This window comes from Poromitra crassiceps (genome assembly GCF_964638095.1).
Source record: "Poromitra crassiceps genome assembly, chromosome: 17".
NCBI classification, from domain to species: domain Eukaryota; kingdom Metazoa; phylum Chordata; class Actinopteri; order Beryciformes; family Melamphaidae; genus Poromitra; species Poromitra crassiceps.
Window position 1 is genome coordinate 1,654,658 of NC_139635.1, and position 16,728 is coordinate 1,671,385.

The following is a 16,728-nucleotide window of genomic DNA, read 5'->3' on the forward strand; positions in this document are numbered from 1 at the left end:
TCTATATATCTCTTGTTGGTGCCTAGATTTAACTACCTCACCCTCTAGTTTCTTCCTTTTCTCAAAGACGCCAAACCTTTCCTTACCATAATCATAAATACAATCTCCCATTTTCTCCAACTTACTCTCAGCAGTTCCTTTAAGCTTCTCTAACATCCTAACCAAATCACTATTGATATCTTCCCACTTCCTACTTTCCGCTGCACCTGGCCACTTAACTCTAGGCTTCTGACCGCTAATCTTCTCCCTTTTTGGCTGGCTGGCCTCTCTGCTTTCCTCGGTGCTAGGACCTGCCTCAACATCAGGGGTGCTGATGTCCTGCGAGCTGTGGGTTACTTCCTGTCGCTGGACTTCACCCGACTGACTTGATAAACTTATTAAGAAATAATTATCAATGCGGGGTCCCTGTGTTCCCTCTACCAAGCACCTCTTCCTGCCTTGATGGATTCTAAGGCCCCTCAAAGTTGTTACCTTCTGCCAGCCACACAAGCAAACCTGACGCTTCTTTCCATCTACATCTGAACTAGTGGCTTCCACTGACATGTTTTCCCTACTCATAGTCAAGTCCGTTCCAGAGTCAATAACCGTGTCAACCATAGGTGAGTCATCTTCCGCCCCCGCTCTCGCAGACTCTAGGGGTGTTTTTTCATAATTCTGTTTCGTAGCAAGTTTGGGTGTAACCAATGGCCTATTGGCCTTGGCTACTGCCACAATGAGCAGCTAACCCATTGCAGCCCCGATGGGGTCTAATCCCTCCTGTCAGCTGTCTTTCCATGCTGTCACTAGGTCTTTCCCTAGTTGTCAGCTGCACTATTCACAACAGTCACTAGCCTAAGCTAGCTTTAGTATTAATTAATACACAGGACAAGATGTTACTATCCCTTGTGCCAAAATCCGAGGAAAAACACATTTAGAAGCCCAATCCAGAATAAAACAAGCTAACAAGCTAACAAACTAATAAACAAGACACAAATCACCAGTTACCTACCCTAGCCAACAGCAGTATGAAGCATGTCATTGGGGTTTTCAAGTGGGCACCTTCCTTCACCGACATTTCGTTAAGTTAGGCCCACGACACCTCAAGAAGGCTTAACGGTGTAATCCAGCGTCCCCTCCATATCATTGGTGGGTACAGTATGTTACTTCAACAAGCTAAAAGTGTTGTGATAGGCTGATGACTAGAGCAGGGGTAATCTGCTTTTTTGTGATATGCTGGTGACTAGAGCAGGGGTACTCTGCTGTGTTGTGATAGGCTGACGACTAGAGCAGTGGTTCTCAACCTGGGGGTCGGGGACCCCCCAGGGGTCGTGAGATTATTTTGGGGGGGGTCACTGGATAATTGTCAAAAGAGAAAAAAGAAACAAATAAGAAAAAATCTTTCTTTCATGATTAAATCTCCCATACATGGTTTAATGTATTATAACGCTATCTAAACTATAAAAACAATTTCAGTGAGTGAAATCAGTTTGTGAATGCATGCACACTAGAGATGCGCGGATGAGCTTTTGTGTATGCATGAACTGTCCGCCCGCCATTAATCCGCGCAAATTATTTTGTACTATTTATAGATCCGTGCCTGCTGTGCACCCGACATTTCACAACGCTATAAATGAGCGATTTGGGTAGATTAACTTACTGTTTCTGCTGCCGTCGGTGCAATCGCTGCAGTCCACTCCAAATAAACGTCCATGCTGTATTATAATCTAGTCCAGCACTTGCCCCTGTAGCATACTAGGCTAACGCTATAGCTTTAAATTTAGATCAAGACTGGATTGAGCTGTATGGGAAAATAATACTAGAGCGTTGTGTCTTCTCTTCCAATGTGTCTTCAGTGGAAACTCCTGTTTTGTGGTGACATCATTGACCATATAAGGAGTTAAGAAAGAAGGCATCCCATCGCGTGGCTTGTTGTTTACTACTGCCCCAGTGCCTTGGGTCCTTGCCATCTAACAATAGGCGGCTAACATAGGTGGCTAACATGTGCCTGACAAAAAATTAAGCTTAAAATACGTTCATAGACTAGATAACGTAATTAATATTAATGTTCCTCATTAATGATACATCGTTTCACCCGCCCGCAACCCATCCGCTATTCTTCAGAATGTTTATTTTTATGATCTGCCCCGCCCGCGGGGCGGGATATCTGCGGTCAGCGCGGTTATAACTGCATCTCTAGTGCACACTGTCGTTGGGTATGGTAGCGGCAGGAGGGGTTGTTGTGAACCTGAGCCTAAAGTTTTTTGGGGGTCGTGGCTCAAAAAGGTCACTAGAGCAGGGCTAATCTACTGTGTAAGAGCAAAGCTTTTAATGAGTCTCATCTGGCCTAGATTATGGAGAAGCATGCGTCTGTCCATCTAATGTTTATTTTTTTATGCCTCTTGATATGTTGTCCAACCCCCCCCCCCGCCACACACACACACACACACACACCCAAAAAAGCATAGAGCATCAGTATTCACCTTGGTAGAATATCTCAAAGTTAGAAATTCTAGCATTGTGACAACCATAGTATAAAGATCACTCTACATTAGGGCTGTCACTTTTCATTCGAAATTCGAATGCAACTTCGAATGTGGGGGAGGGGTTCGTGTTCGATATGTGTCCTGGCCCTACAAATGTAGTTTAGTTTGTTTAGACTGTTTATTTTGTATCACGCACTGTAGCTTTAAGAAAACAGACCATATCACCCCTGCTGTGATTGGCTCACAAGTTGGGCTGTGATAGAAAGTGAAAGTGAAAGAGTAAATTCACAGAAGCACATGGCCAGCAGTCATCAGCTCCACAGTTTTGATGCTGTCCTTTATTTTTCCTGTTTGTTCAAGCAATGCCTGTGAGTATGGTTCATCTTGACATATTAATACGACTGTTGTATCGTTTTGCATCTGTATGGGTGTTGAGAATTATGTTTATGGAGGTTGAGTTGTAAGCTAACTACGCTCTATCTCTGTGCTAATGCTAATTGCCATTAAGCTGTTTCTGTGTTTGGCTAAAGATTGCATAGAATAATTACATGTTAGGTACTCATTGCTTTGTGCTGTTCAGTGATGCAAATGCTTTGTTTGTATTGCAGTTTCACAATATTTCCAGTAAAAACGTCAAAATCAACGCCTTGCCTTGGGGGTTTTCTGGGACTGTTTAACTGGTTGGATAGCTAGCTTGCACAGCTAGTGAGCCCAATACAGTGAAAAGGCAGCACCACAGCCAACAGCGGAGACGAGGACAGCCAGCCTACGGAGCTACTGCTACCCCACCTTAAGAGCTAAGTGGCTAACGCATCGAGAAAGCATTAACGCCAGCTTAACTCTCTGATATTAAAGCCAGACTAAGTCATAATGGATACGTTTGTTGAGTTTGACAAGACAAACAAAAGAAATGAAGATAATAGCTCTGTACGCTCACAAGCCTCTCGCTCATCACGGACACCTAGGGCATCATCCAGCTTGAAGGATGAAGATAATAGCTCTGTACGCTCACGAGCCTCACAAGCATCATCCAGCTTGAAGGTTAACATGGCAGTCGCCATGGCAAAAGCAGAAGCAGCACAAGCTAGGGCTGCACATTCAAAAAAGGAAATTGAACTAAAGATTGAGCAGGCACGCATACAAGCCACTCTTGATGCATTAAATGATGAAAAAGAAAAAGATGCTGCCATTGCAGTAGCAAATACATTGCAGGCTGGTTTATTGCATATGGGAATGGAAGTACGCAGCGAGGCTTTCAGTCAAGTCCTGCAAAAGACCAAATACGAGCGCACCGCTGCCTACGTGTCAAACCCATCATATTACGATCCGCCTGTCACAACAAAGAGTGGTGATGTTACCCCATCATTACTACACCCGAGAGTTGAGCCTACACCACCCCGCCCACACTCTACAAGCCAAAACCAAGCTGCTGCGCCTGTCCGCTCTGCACCTCGTTACACATCACAGGCTCCCCAATATGGAACGCCCTACGGAGCTAGCTATGACCACTCTCAAACCACCAATGACCTTGCTAAATATCTTGCCCGCAGCCGCCTGGTCACCTCAGGACTCAGTGCATACGATGATCAGCCAATGAATTACTGGGGATGGAAAACATCATTCCTAAGTGCTATCGCCGGCTTGGACCTGTCTGCTGGGGAAGAACTCGACCTGCTAACCAAGTATCTAGGAAAAGAGTCAGCAGAACCAGTCAGAAGAATCAGATCGGTCAACATTGGACATCCGCTCACTGGGTTGAAGATTGCATGGGAGCGGCTCGACGAAATATATGGAGCACCCGAGGCTGTCGAGCAGGCTCTCTTCAGCAAGCTGGAAAGCTTCCCCAAGGTTACGACGAAAGATCCACAGAGACTCCGGGATTTAGCAGACCTGCTGTCAGAGCTGGAGGCCGCTAAGCAAGATGGCTACCTCACAGGCCTGTCATACTTGGACACCTCCAGAGGAGTTAATCCAATCATTGAGAAACTCCCACACAATATTCAAGAGAAGTGGATATACTTTGGCTCAAGATACAAACGTGAACATTACGTCAGTTACCCCCCTTTCTCTGTGTTTGCAGACTTCATTCGCACAGAGGCAAGAGCTCGCACAGACCCGAGCTTCAACATCTTCACGCAAGCATCAGCAGAGAGAAAGAACAAGTGGGAAAGGCCTGTGAAGTCGCCTGTCTACGTTCACAAGACACAAGTCTCTTCCACAGATACACCTGAGACTAGAGATGATAAAAAATCAGTAGACCCAAACAAATACTGCCCCATACATAAAAAGCCTCATCCTCTAAGGAAATGTAGAGGCTTTCGGGAAAAGAGTTTAGAAGAACGCAAACAGCTCTTGAAAGAACACTTCATCTGCTTCCGATGTTGCTCCTCCACAGAGCATCTCGCCAGGAACTGCTCAGCTGAGGTCAAATGCACAGAATGCGAGAGCAGCGGCCATGTCACAGCGCTCCACCCGGGACCAGCAAACTGGAGGTCTAAGTCGTCCCCTCCCGCTTCAGATTACGGCGGGGAGGGGGACAAAGCAGATCCCCAGGTCACCTCAAGCTGCACACAAGTGTGTGGTGGAGGACTAAGCGCGAGAGCATGCGCCAAGATATGCCTCGTCAGTGTGTATCCAACCGGACGCAGGGGGGAGTCCAAGAAAATGTACGCGATACTAGATGAGCAAAGCAACCACTCTCTAGCACGTTCCGAGTTCTTCAATGTCTTCAATATCTCAGGGTGCTCCTACTCATACACACTGAAGACATGTGCGGGACTTAAGGAGACAGCGGGGAGAAGAGCATGTGGTTACACTGTGGAGTCAGCGGACAAGAAACTAAGCTTTCCTCTACCTACACTCCTCGAATGCAACCAAGTCCCTAATAACCGTTCGGAAATACCTACCCCAGACGCAGCCCGCCATCACACTCACCTGAAGCGCATCGCTGACGAAATACCACCCATCGATCCGGATGCCAACATACTCCTCCTACTGGGTAGAGACATCCTGAGGGTACACAAGGTCCGTGATCAGATAAGTGGTCCAGGTAATGCACCGTTCGCTCAAAGGCTGGACCTAGGGTGGGTCGTTATCGGAGATGTATGCCTTGGTGGCGCTCACAGACCACTACAGGTGAGCAGCTACAAAACAGCTGTCCTAGAGAATGGTCGTGTAAGCCATCTACAGCCATGCGACAGCCAAATTAAAGTGAAAGAGGTGTTCAGTCAAGTACCTGAGCACCAACGCCATCGAGCACTAACCTCCACATACAACTCAACCACGCTTGTTGGAGACAGCCTGGGCCAAACCATCTTTGCTCGTACAGCAGACGATCACAGACTTGCACCTTCGATGGAGGACATGAGGTTTCTTCAGTTGATGGAGGCTGAGTTCCACCAGGACAGCTCTAACAGCTGGGTGGGACCTTTACCTTTCCGGTCACCCAGACAACGGCTGCCTAACAATAGGAAACAAGCACATGATCGCCTCATGTCACTCCGACGCACATTGGAAAAGCGACCGCAGATGAAAGCCCACTTCCTGGAGTTCATGGAGAACATGCTCAGAAGAGAACACGCAGAGGTTGCTCCGCCCCTGAAGCAAGACCAGGAATGCTGGTATCTGCCACTGTTCGGCGTGTACCATCCCAGAAAGCCGAATAAGATCCGTGTGGTCTTCGACAGCAGTGCATCACATGGAGGAGTGTCACTCAACGATGTCTTGCTCACAGGCCCTGACCTTAACACATTGAGTGCCAACGACGCCATATGGCGTCATTAGAAATTTACCGTAGAGTGCCAGCGACGCCAAATGGCGTCAATAACTCGAAATTGTTTTTTTGACGGGGGGGGGGTGTCCATCTCAGCTTCTTACATCGCCTCTTACAATATGAGAGCTATTGAATGTGTCTAACCTATTTTACAGAACCCTTAGGTGGCAACAGTGCACTCCAGATGAGAGAACGTGGAGTGAAACACACAGAAGAAGTCGTTGGGGAAAAGGAAATCACATCGCATCCGTCCGTATGCAGCTGCTTCATTGAAGCATAACGTTTAGCTGTGCCCCTGCAGCAGCCAATCTGCTATCACAATTGAGCACCTCCGTGTCGCTGCAACAGCCCATTCGCATGATCAGCCGTGGATTTGTTATTATTCTCAACTGGAAGCATGGGAGCTGGTACACGCGGCTGTAAAAAAGCTGGATCTAGCGGACTTTTTCAGTGCTGAGCACAGGCAGAGCAAACAGCAGAGCCGAGTAGAGCAGAGAGACACTCCTCCCACAACGGGGGGGGGGGAGGAGGAGGGGGGGAGGTGGGGCATGCAGAGCAGCACACAGCACTGACCCAGACAGACCCAGACAGCAGGACAGGGTTGGCAAACGCAAGCCAGAATATCCGATGCCCACCAGCAGCAAATAAAGATCAGCAAGAAGCTGCAACCAGCAGCGCACGCAGGGGCCAGCGCTGCTGGTTACAGCTAAAAATATTATTCTTCCAAACAAAATTCCCTGGACTTCACTGTTTTATTGAAGGAAATTATTTTTGAGGTGTGACTACATCAGAAAATTAGCTTCAGAGTCAGTGATGTGTTTGAAATGTTTAATTTCACAAAAGGGCCATTATCTCAGCTTATAGAAAAAAACTGCTCTTTTTTGTTAAATCAAGCTATCTTCTCCGGCTGATAACTAAAGAACGGCAGGTGATAGAAGAGAGTCTCATCGTTATTTGTGCGTGTTCAGTGTTTACATAGTAATTATTAAAGAAATTATATGACTGTTTTAAAATGCATTGCGGCCTATGTGGCACAGTACAGCACCTTTTGCCCAAGGGCCGTGGCACTCAAAGTGTTAAAGTTCGTTCGAACTTTATTTTGGGAAAAAGTGACAGCCCTACTCTACATGGTTCTATACTTTTGGTATTTACATCAGGACCAGTCCCAGCACCAGACCAGATATCCAGAGGGGGCACGAGCCTTAACTCATTCAGGGCCAAAGACGTCTTTGACGTGTTTTCAGGAATAGCCCAGAGGGCCAATGACGTGTTTGACGTGTTTTTGTTTTTATTAGTGCAGCGCGTAGTTCAAACACTTCCCCAGCCTGTGACATAGTATCAGGTCCCTGCCTCAAAGGCAAGCCGACAACACGCGATCAAACACATACCGCAGCTGTTGTTTTGAAATTAGCAGGAGGAAAAACAGAGAAACGCGCTTCCTTGTAGAGAGGAGAAACGCCATTGAAACGCCCCTCGGCGCGCTGCACTGCTCGCCTTGCTGCAGGGCGAACCTGGATTGTTCGCAGTAGTCAAACCCGTGACGAACATGATCGATCCGGTTCCAGCGCCTGGTCCCAAAGCCAAGCCCGACCCGTTCCTGTGTCACAGCATTCGTCCCAGCCCGAATGAGAGGAGGAAAACGATGCGAGGCAGAGGAGGCTAGACGCTAGGGCTGCTCGATTAATCGAATTTTAATCTAGATTACGATTTGGGCTGTCCACGATTATGAAAACAAGATAATTGACATCAAACGATTTTGCGGCTCTTGTCTCTCTCGTTCTGTCTTGTGTTGTAAATCAAGCGCTCCCCTTCCTTTGCTCGGCCCCTCCCCCAAAGCACACCAGCTCGAGTTGTGACTGTCGTGTGAAGAGCCACAGGCTTTCTCCTCCCCGCTTATTTCACAGAAAGAGAGCCGCTGGTCGAGAAGAGAGGTGAAACAACGTATGTGGGGTGGAAACACTATGGTTTTGCCGAGTTTAAAGGTCCTTACACTGCGCATATCTTGCACTGTTTGTTCCAAGTCTGTGGCTGTGACAGGTGGGTCAAAACTCGCATCGCAATTCCGTGCTGTATATACGCATCGCTCTTGATGTGTAACTGATGAGCGATGCAAATATACAGCATGGAATTGCGATGCGAGTTTTGACTCACCTGTCAAGATATGCGCGGTCGTGGCAGCACCCCGCAACATGACCTCTCCCTCTGTTTAATCTCTTGAAATCCACTCACAAAGTGGTCTATGACCAAGAAATAACGCTAAATGAACAAAAAGACAAAGTCCCATCTAGTTACTCCTGCCACAACACAGTCATCGATTCAGGACACTCTTTAGAATGCGACCGCATTGATATGATGCATGAATATGCATTCAACAGCTAACGATCTCACAGATAAACATTAACAATAGCCTATTATGAACCTAAACGTAAGTCGCTTTGGATAAAACCATCTGCCAAATGAGTAATTTAATGTAGCCTAATGTAAACGAACGTTACTCAATAGCGTTCTCATTTGGTTAGATTTGAGGTTTAAGGACTACTAGTTCAGATGTTTACCAACATATTGAATGTAGATTAATAGTTGCAGTTGGTTGTGTCAGTTCACTGCAACATAGTAGGCCTACATATACTGTATATTTATTTTAGTTTTTATTTTATTTCTAAATCTTTGCACTTTTATTATTTATTTATTTATTTATTTATTTTCAATTATATCTAAAATCCAAAGACATCCAATGTTAAAAAGAAAAGCCAGTGTCAATGTTCAATAAATGCATGATGTTCTCAATGTCAATGATGTCAATAATCGTGTTTATGATTTTTGCCATAATCGAGCAGCCCTACTAGACGCTGATCTCAGACCAGATGGGTGTTCCCCTCCTATGCTAATTTGCGGGGCGATCAATAGTGTTCCCTTGGAAGGAGGTGCGATGGACAGAACTCTCTCTCTCTGTGTGTGTGTGTGTGTGTGTGTGTGTGTGTGTGTGTGTCTGTCTGTCTGTCTGTCTGTCTGTCTGTCTGTCTGTCTGTGTGTCTGTCTGCACACTCACTCACACTGAGTAAACTGTATTGTTGAATGTAAAGCACTTCATGTATATATATATATATATATATATATATATATATATATTTTTTTTTTTGTCATTTGTGTCATAACGAATAATATTTACATGTCTGATGTCAATACAGTTCAAAATAAAAGAATTGAGAGTGAGTTCTGCCTGAGATTGTGTGCTGTACAAAAATGCAATTTTCTGCAATTTCTTTTCTCAGAGAGACCTTTTTGGTGAAAACAGGGTGTATATAAATGGCTATAAGTAGAGTACAGAACATGCTAAAAGCTCACTTTTTTTTTCCTGGTGAACCCAGAGACGTACATCTTCATTTTGAGGTATTGCAAATCACTCTGGTGCTAATAGATCATTTACTGTGGGTCTTGAAAGATGACCAACAATTATGAAAATCTTTGGCCTGTGCTAAATATTGGCAGTCCTAAACTGGCCATGAATGAGTTAAGCAGGGGGGCTGATAAAATGTGTCCCCCCCCCAATAAATAGATGTAAAAAAAAATAAGAAAACAGAGCTTTACTGCCTGCCTGTTACCGCGGAGCCAACGCTCCTAGGGGAGAGTCTAGTCTATTTTATTTGTCTTTATTGAATGTTTCAAAACTGCATGTTTAACTAAGAATAGGCTCATGATTATTTCCACCCACCACTCATTTAATTTGGTTAGTTACTTTCATATCAAAAGTTTGGAAGCAACAAAGTGTAGCAGGCTGAAGAAAGTGGGCGGAGTTTCCCAGCATGCTCTGGGGTAGTGTGTTTCAACAATGTGTTTTGGAGATTAATTAAACCTTCCTGTTCTCTATATATGTGTTATTAGTTATCTGCAATGTTATGTGATGACTAGTAGAGTTGTTTTGCATGCTAACTATATTGCTTTACAATGTTAAATGTTGACACCATAAGTGAGACGGGGGTATAGTTTAATGACCCCTCTGAGTTTCCATCTTTGAGTGAGTGTGTTCTAAAGTGAGTAAAAGGACATTTCCTGTAGTCGTACGGTGTTACTTGAACTGAGATAATCTCTCTGCCTGAATTTCTGCCACTGCTAAACACTTAGCTTGCTACAAAAGCATGCTGCGGGAAATGTGCGAATTCCCGCTCATGGAAGTGGGCGTGCACAGTGGAGAAGTGGGCTGATCAGGACTAACCGAGCCTTCCTGCAGTTCCTCACAGCTGGGATCAGTCTCAGTTGTCCCTCCTGTGATATGTTGTAGGCCTCCAGGTCCAACACATCCAGAACCTCCTCTGACATCTCTAGCATGTAGGCCAGAGCTGAGCATTGGATCTCAGAGAGTTTATCCACTGATCTGTTCTCGGACTTCAGGAACTGTAAGATCTCCTGATGCACTGACTTGTCGTTCATCTCCACCAAACAGTGGAAGATGTTGGTGCTTTTGTCAGGAGAGGTATTGGAGATGACCACCTCCTTCAGGTTCCTGATGGCTCTCTGGATGCTGTCTGGTCTGCTCTCTGTCTGACCCAGCAAGCCTCGTAAGAGTCTCTGGCTGGACTCGACTGAGAGGCCATGAAGGAAGCGAACAAAGAGGTCCAGGTGTCCATTTGTACTCTTCAGGGATTTGTCCATGGCTGTCTTCAGGAAGACATCCAGGGATTGGCCACGGTCTTCAGATCTACCCAAACCATTTCCCAGGAATGTCTTCAGTACCTCCTCATCGCTGTTTGTGTGACAGTGGAACATGTAGACCGCAGCCAGAAACTCCTGAAGGCTCAGATGGACAAAGCAGAACATCTTGTCCTCGACCTGGTACATCCCACGCTCCTCTTTAAAGATCTGTGTGAACACTCCTGAGTAGATTGAGGCTGCTCTGATATCAATGCCACACTCTGTCAGGTCTTCTTCATAGAAGATCAGGTTTTCTTTATTCAACTGTTCAAAAGCCAGTTTTGCCAGAGAGAGCATCATCTTCCTGGTCTCGTTCTCAGTTCTCTCATACTTGACGTTCCCCCGTTTGGACTGAACCAACAGGAAGTGGATGTACATCTCAGTCAGGGTCTTGGGCATCTTTGTTGTCTCACTGGTTTTGAACAGATCGTCCAGAACCATAGCAGTGATCCAGCAGAAGACTGGGATGTAGCACATGATGTGGAGGCTTCGTGAAGCCTTGATGTGGGAGATGATGTTGTTGGCCTGCTCATCTCTGATTTTTTTCCTGAAATACTCCTCCTTTTGATCGTCAGTGAAGCCTCTCACCTCTGTCATCACGTCAACGTACTCAGAAGGGATCCGATTGGCTGCTGCAGGTCGTGTGGTTATCCAGCGGCGCGCAGCGGGAAGCAGATTCCCCCTGATGAGGTTTGTCAGCAGCATGTCCACTGAGGTTGACTCTGTAACATCAGTCAGGATCTTGTTGTTCTGGAAGTCTAGAGGAAGTCGACACTCATCCAGACCGTCAAAGATGAACACAAGCTGGAACTCGTCAAACCTGCAGATCCCTGCTTCTTTGATATTATTAAAGAAGCGATGAAGAAGTCCCACCAAGCTGTATTCCTCTTTAAGCAGATTCAGCTCTCGGAAAGGTAATGGAAATATGAACTGTATATCCTGGTTGGCTTTGTCTTCAGCCCAGTCCAGAGTGAACTTATGGGTTAAGACTGTTTTCCCAATGCCAGCCACTCCCATTGTAATCAATGTTTTGGTTGGTTTATTTCCACTAGGTTTAAAGATGTCTTCACATCTGATTGTTGTTTCTGATCTCTGGTTTCTGGATGCTGCTTCAATCTGTCTGACCTCATGTTCAAAATTGACCTGTCGAGTCCTTCCCACCGTGAGGTAAAGCACTGTGTAGAAATCATTCAGAAGTGAGGTTCCTGCTTCACCAAGCCCCTCAGACACACACTGAACCTTCTCCTTCAGACTGGATTTGTGTTGATGTTGACACGCAGACAGAGTTTCTGAATTAACAAACAACAGATGAAATAAATGAGAGGTGAGTAAAGAACATTTCCTGATAATTGACACATTCCCAACTCCCAACTGGACTCTATTCAGCTCAATACTGGTGGGTGGAAAAACAGGTCTGACTGGGTGTAATGTATAAAGTACCTGTTAGAATCATTTATTACTCAACCAGGAGTTTCAGAGCGCAAGGCACATCTGTGCAATGATAATGCTGTTTAATCAGCATCTTGTAGTGATCCGTAGGCTACCCAAAACCTCCTGGGCCCGTGGGTATTAAAGAATCTCCCTCTCTCACACACATAAAGACGTGGATTTTTAGATTTTTAGAGCATTAGGCACAGGGCACAGGGCAAAGCCCGACAGGAATGAGGTACGTTCAAATTCCACCACAGACTTTTGTGTTAAACGTGATCTATTTTTTAACTTTACGACGACGTCACGTGACCATATCAACGTACGAACGAAAGTACAAGTTATTGAAAAGAATAAGGACTGTTTCTGTAGTTCTCCTTTTGGATTGGGGTAATTAAAAAAAAGGCCGATAGAGTTTGTAATGACGACGACGCAGAAATAACAATGACAATTCAATGACATATACGAACAGCTGCGTATCTGCGCTCATCCAGAGCAGACTGTTGTGTGTGTGTGTGTGTGTGAGAGAGAGAGAGAGAGAGAGAGAGAAACAGAGTTTGGACACCTTGGAGAGTGCTGCAGCACTCATCCTGAGTCATAGGCACCGAATCTGCACCAGAGCACCCACAGAAAGAGCCAAGCACCCACAGAAGAGCCAAGCACCCACAGAAAGAGCCAAGCACCCACAGAAAGAGCCGAGCAGCCACAGAAAGAGCCGAGCAGCCAGAGAAAGAGCTGAGCAGCCACAGAAAGAGCCGAGCACCCACAGAAGAGCCGATCAGCCACAGAAAGAGCCGAGCAGCCACAGAAAGAGCCGAGCACCCACAGAAAGAGCCAAGCACCCACAGAAAGAGCCAAGCACCCACAGAAAGAGCCAAGCACCCACAGAAGAGCCGAGCAGCCACAGAAAGAGCCGAGCACCCACAGAAAGAGTTGAAAGAAAGAGCCGAGCAGCCACGGGGAAATGGGGGGAGCGAGAGAGAGAGAATTTATATGCTGCATGTGTCTGTGGCTGGGTCCTGTCAAGATGTCAGTGCAGTTGCCAAACACACTGGAAGCGTCTGATGCTGGCGTTTTGAAGTCCACCTGTTTTTTTAAACTGCTGAACACTATAGAGGCACTAGACACTCTCTGCTCTCTCAGCCATACCAGCCACTTTTTTCATCCCTGTGTCTGTCTCCATGCTCCACAAACAAATCTCACTGCTGTTTAATAGCAAGCAGGTCAAATATAACGCTACACTAGCCTATAGCAAAACTGTCTGAACAAAATGAGACTGCTCTTCTAAACACATCGGCTACCAAAATATATTTCCCTGCATGTCATGATGAGATTAGATCAGCAAAACTTTGGACAGACAGGAATGTTTAATTTTCTCATCTTCCCCTCAGTGCTGCTTTTCCCTCCACTCTGCATGACAGACAGGTAGGACGATTACAGCCTCGACTGACAGGGGCTCAAAACTACTAACAACTTTTTATTCACCAGTCATTGTGCCTGCCTACATATAAAGTGACCATTTCCCCAAAATACTTATGGTTCTGTGCTATTGGTAGCCTATAGCTATTTGGTATCTGATGCCTGCCAGTGTGCTATAGGAGCAGAAATTGTGTTGTGTTGGGGGCGCAAGCATGCGCACCCACGGCAGGAACATAAATCGGTGCCTATGTCCTGAGACATATTACATTAAATTGGCCATTTGAGGCCCACCGGGTTGGGTTGGGTTCAGCATTAACACACATTTTAACGGGACGGACTGGCTCTCTTAACGGGTTGGGTTGGTGTGGGCCTTAAAAAATCCTGACACCTGGCAGGGTGAGGGATCATAGTGCTCACTAAAACAAATTTTATTCATTCACTTTCACATAGCGCCACCATCAGGCTAACCTTGCAAAAGCAACGATTTATTTTAATTCTTCTGAAAAAGATTTTACACACAAAATATTTCAACTGCCTACATCATTTCTGTATGACAGAAGATACTTGGAACTGTTTGGCTGTGACATAAAAAAATTAGTTAGTACAAACAAGAAGGAACTCCCAGCTAAGGAAGGCATATTTGCTAAATGCTTATAGCTGGATCACCCAAACGTCATATAGTTTAGGGAAGTGGTAAGTGGTGTTCAGCAGGATAATCTTCACAAACGTGGACCACTTTTATGACTTTTAAAATGTAAATGTGTTTTTAAACCCGGTTTTCAGAAAACTTTTAAAAAGTCATAAGGTGGTCCTCATTTGTGAAGATTATCCTCCTATTAGCCTCCCCTGCTAAAAACCAACATGGTGGCAATTTCTGGTTAAGCCTACACACCAGACATGGGACCAAGTCACTTCGGTCCAAGTCTCAAGTAAGTCCCAAGTAATTTGGTCCAAGTCTCAAGCAAGTCCCAAGTCATTTTGTTTTGGGCAAGTCAAGTCACAGGTTTTGTCAAGTCAAGTCGAGTCCTTAGTTAAGGCAAGTCAAGTCCCAAGTCAAGTCACTTTTTCCCCCCATGCCCAAGATACTGCAGTCTTACCTTGACAGATGCAGTATTAAAACATGGTATTAATACTTGTCTAATAGTGATATTATTGGTCAATTTACAGTATCTAACCTGTTAAAAAATGAATTGAATTTGTATTATAATCATTGCTATTCAGTGAAATAAATGTAATCATACAAAAGTCAAATAACTTTATAAACGCTTATTTATTTCAATAACTGCTTCAAAATCATAATGCTCCGCGTCAGTTTTAAACAGTGAAATACTGACAGCCAGACTAAAATGTAATCAAACAAAAACAAATAGCTTAAACAATCAAAACAATGTAAAAAATATTAAATAAACATTTCCTCTCAATCACTGTTAAACAGTGAAACACTGACAGCCAGACTACAACATCAGACTTTCTTAGATTCTGCCCCTGTCCCGTCTGCCCAGTGCTGCCAACTCTTTTCCAAGCAAAGTCACTATTGGTTGCTCAGAAAGTCGCTAGAAAACAAACAAACAAAAACACGCGTCAGCGTAACCGTTGTAATAATCATTGAATATCGTTGTAATATTAAGTGCTGACTCCGCCCGCCTGGGCCAGATAGGGGAGAAGCGCTGTGTCTGTGTTGGTTAGAGAGGCAGAGACAAGGAGAGACAGAGAAAACCCGCACCTACACCAATTCATGGGCAAAATCTGTTGCGATTCACCTGGATTCAACACATTAACATTGCTTCCCATACTCAGATTCTCAGGGACACACAGCTCCTCCACCCTGACGCTCAGCACCGGCTCCCCACAAGGCCGCGTGTTGAGCCCGCTCCTCTGTATGGCATCTACACCCATGACTGCACTCCCACCCAGCCCCACCAACACCATCATCAAATTCACGGATGACACCACCCTGGTGGGGCTCATTTCAAATGATGATGAGACGGCGTACAGGGACGAGGTGCAGCTGCTGTTGGAGTGGTGTGCCAGGAACAATCTCTCCCTCAACACCAAGAAAACCAAGGAGGTGGTCATTGACTACAGGAAGAATAAGACTGCCCCTGCCCCGCTCTACATCAATGGGGACTGTGTGGAGAGGGTCCCCCATTTTAGGTTCCTGGGGGCACACATCTCCGAGGACCTCGCCACCTCGCCACCCCCAACACCGCAGGGGTGGTAAAGAAGGCCCAGCAGCGCCTCCACTTCCTGAGAGTACTCAGACAGAACAATCTGGAGGAGAAGCTTCTGGTAACCTTCTACCGATCCACCATCGAAAGCATACTGGCGTATGCCATCACAGTGTGGTACGCTGGCTCCACCGCAGCTGACAGGAAGAGGCTACAGAGGGTGATCAGGACAGCCGAGAGGATAACTGGCTGTCCCTCCCCTCCCTATGACATAGCCAGCTCCCGCTGTCTCTCCAGGGCAGAGCGGATCATCCGTGACCACCTCCACCCTGGTCATCACCTGCTCAGCCTGCTGCCCTCGGGCAGGAGATACAGGAGCATCAAGAGTCGCACAAACAGACTAAAAAACAGCTTTTTCCCATGGGCCGTTCGGACTCTAAACAATCACAGCAGCAGCCGTTAATTCTCTGTTAGTGCAATACATGAACTTGTGCAATACAATACATCAACATGCAATATTCTTTTACTACCTCAGCAGTATTTTATTAGTATTTTATTATTGTTTTGTTTCTGCTTTTTATGCCATGCCTGCCATAACACGGTGCCAGACCTGACATGACACCTAGACTCCCCGTCTAGGTGTCATGTGTCCTTATCTGTTCTTAATGTTGTTGTTTTTTTCTTAAATGTTTTTAATTATTTACATCTGATTCTAATGCACTGTCAGCTGAAGCACTCTTAATTTCGTTGTATAGGGAACTGTACAATGACAATAAAGGCTATTCTATTA

At 45.6% G+C, this 16,728-nt stretch overlaps 1 protein-coding gene across 1 annotated transcript in view; it reads right to left on the minus strand.

Annotated features, from left to right (window-relative positions):
* Positions 1 to 16,728, minus strand: part of LOC310792000 (NACHT, LRR and PYD domains-containing protein 3-like) — a gene marked incomplete at both ends in the record, with an annotated part of 67,296 nt that overhangs the window by 29,081 nt on the left and 21,487 nt on the right. The window contains one exon of the mRNA XM_083653682.1: positions 10,448 to 12,212. Within this exon, the coding sequence (XP_083509808.1) occupies positions 10,448 to 12,212 (1,765 nt within the window). The remainder of the gene's footprint in view (positions 1 to 10,447; positions 12,213 to 16,728) is intronic.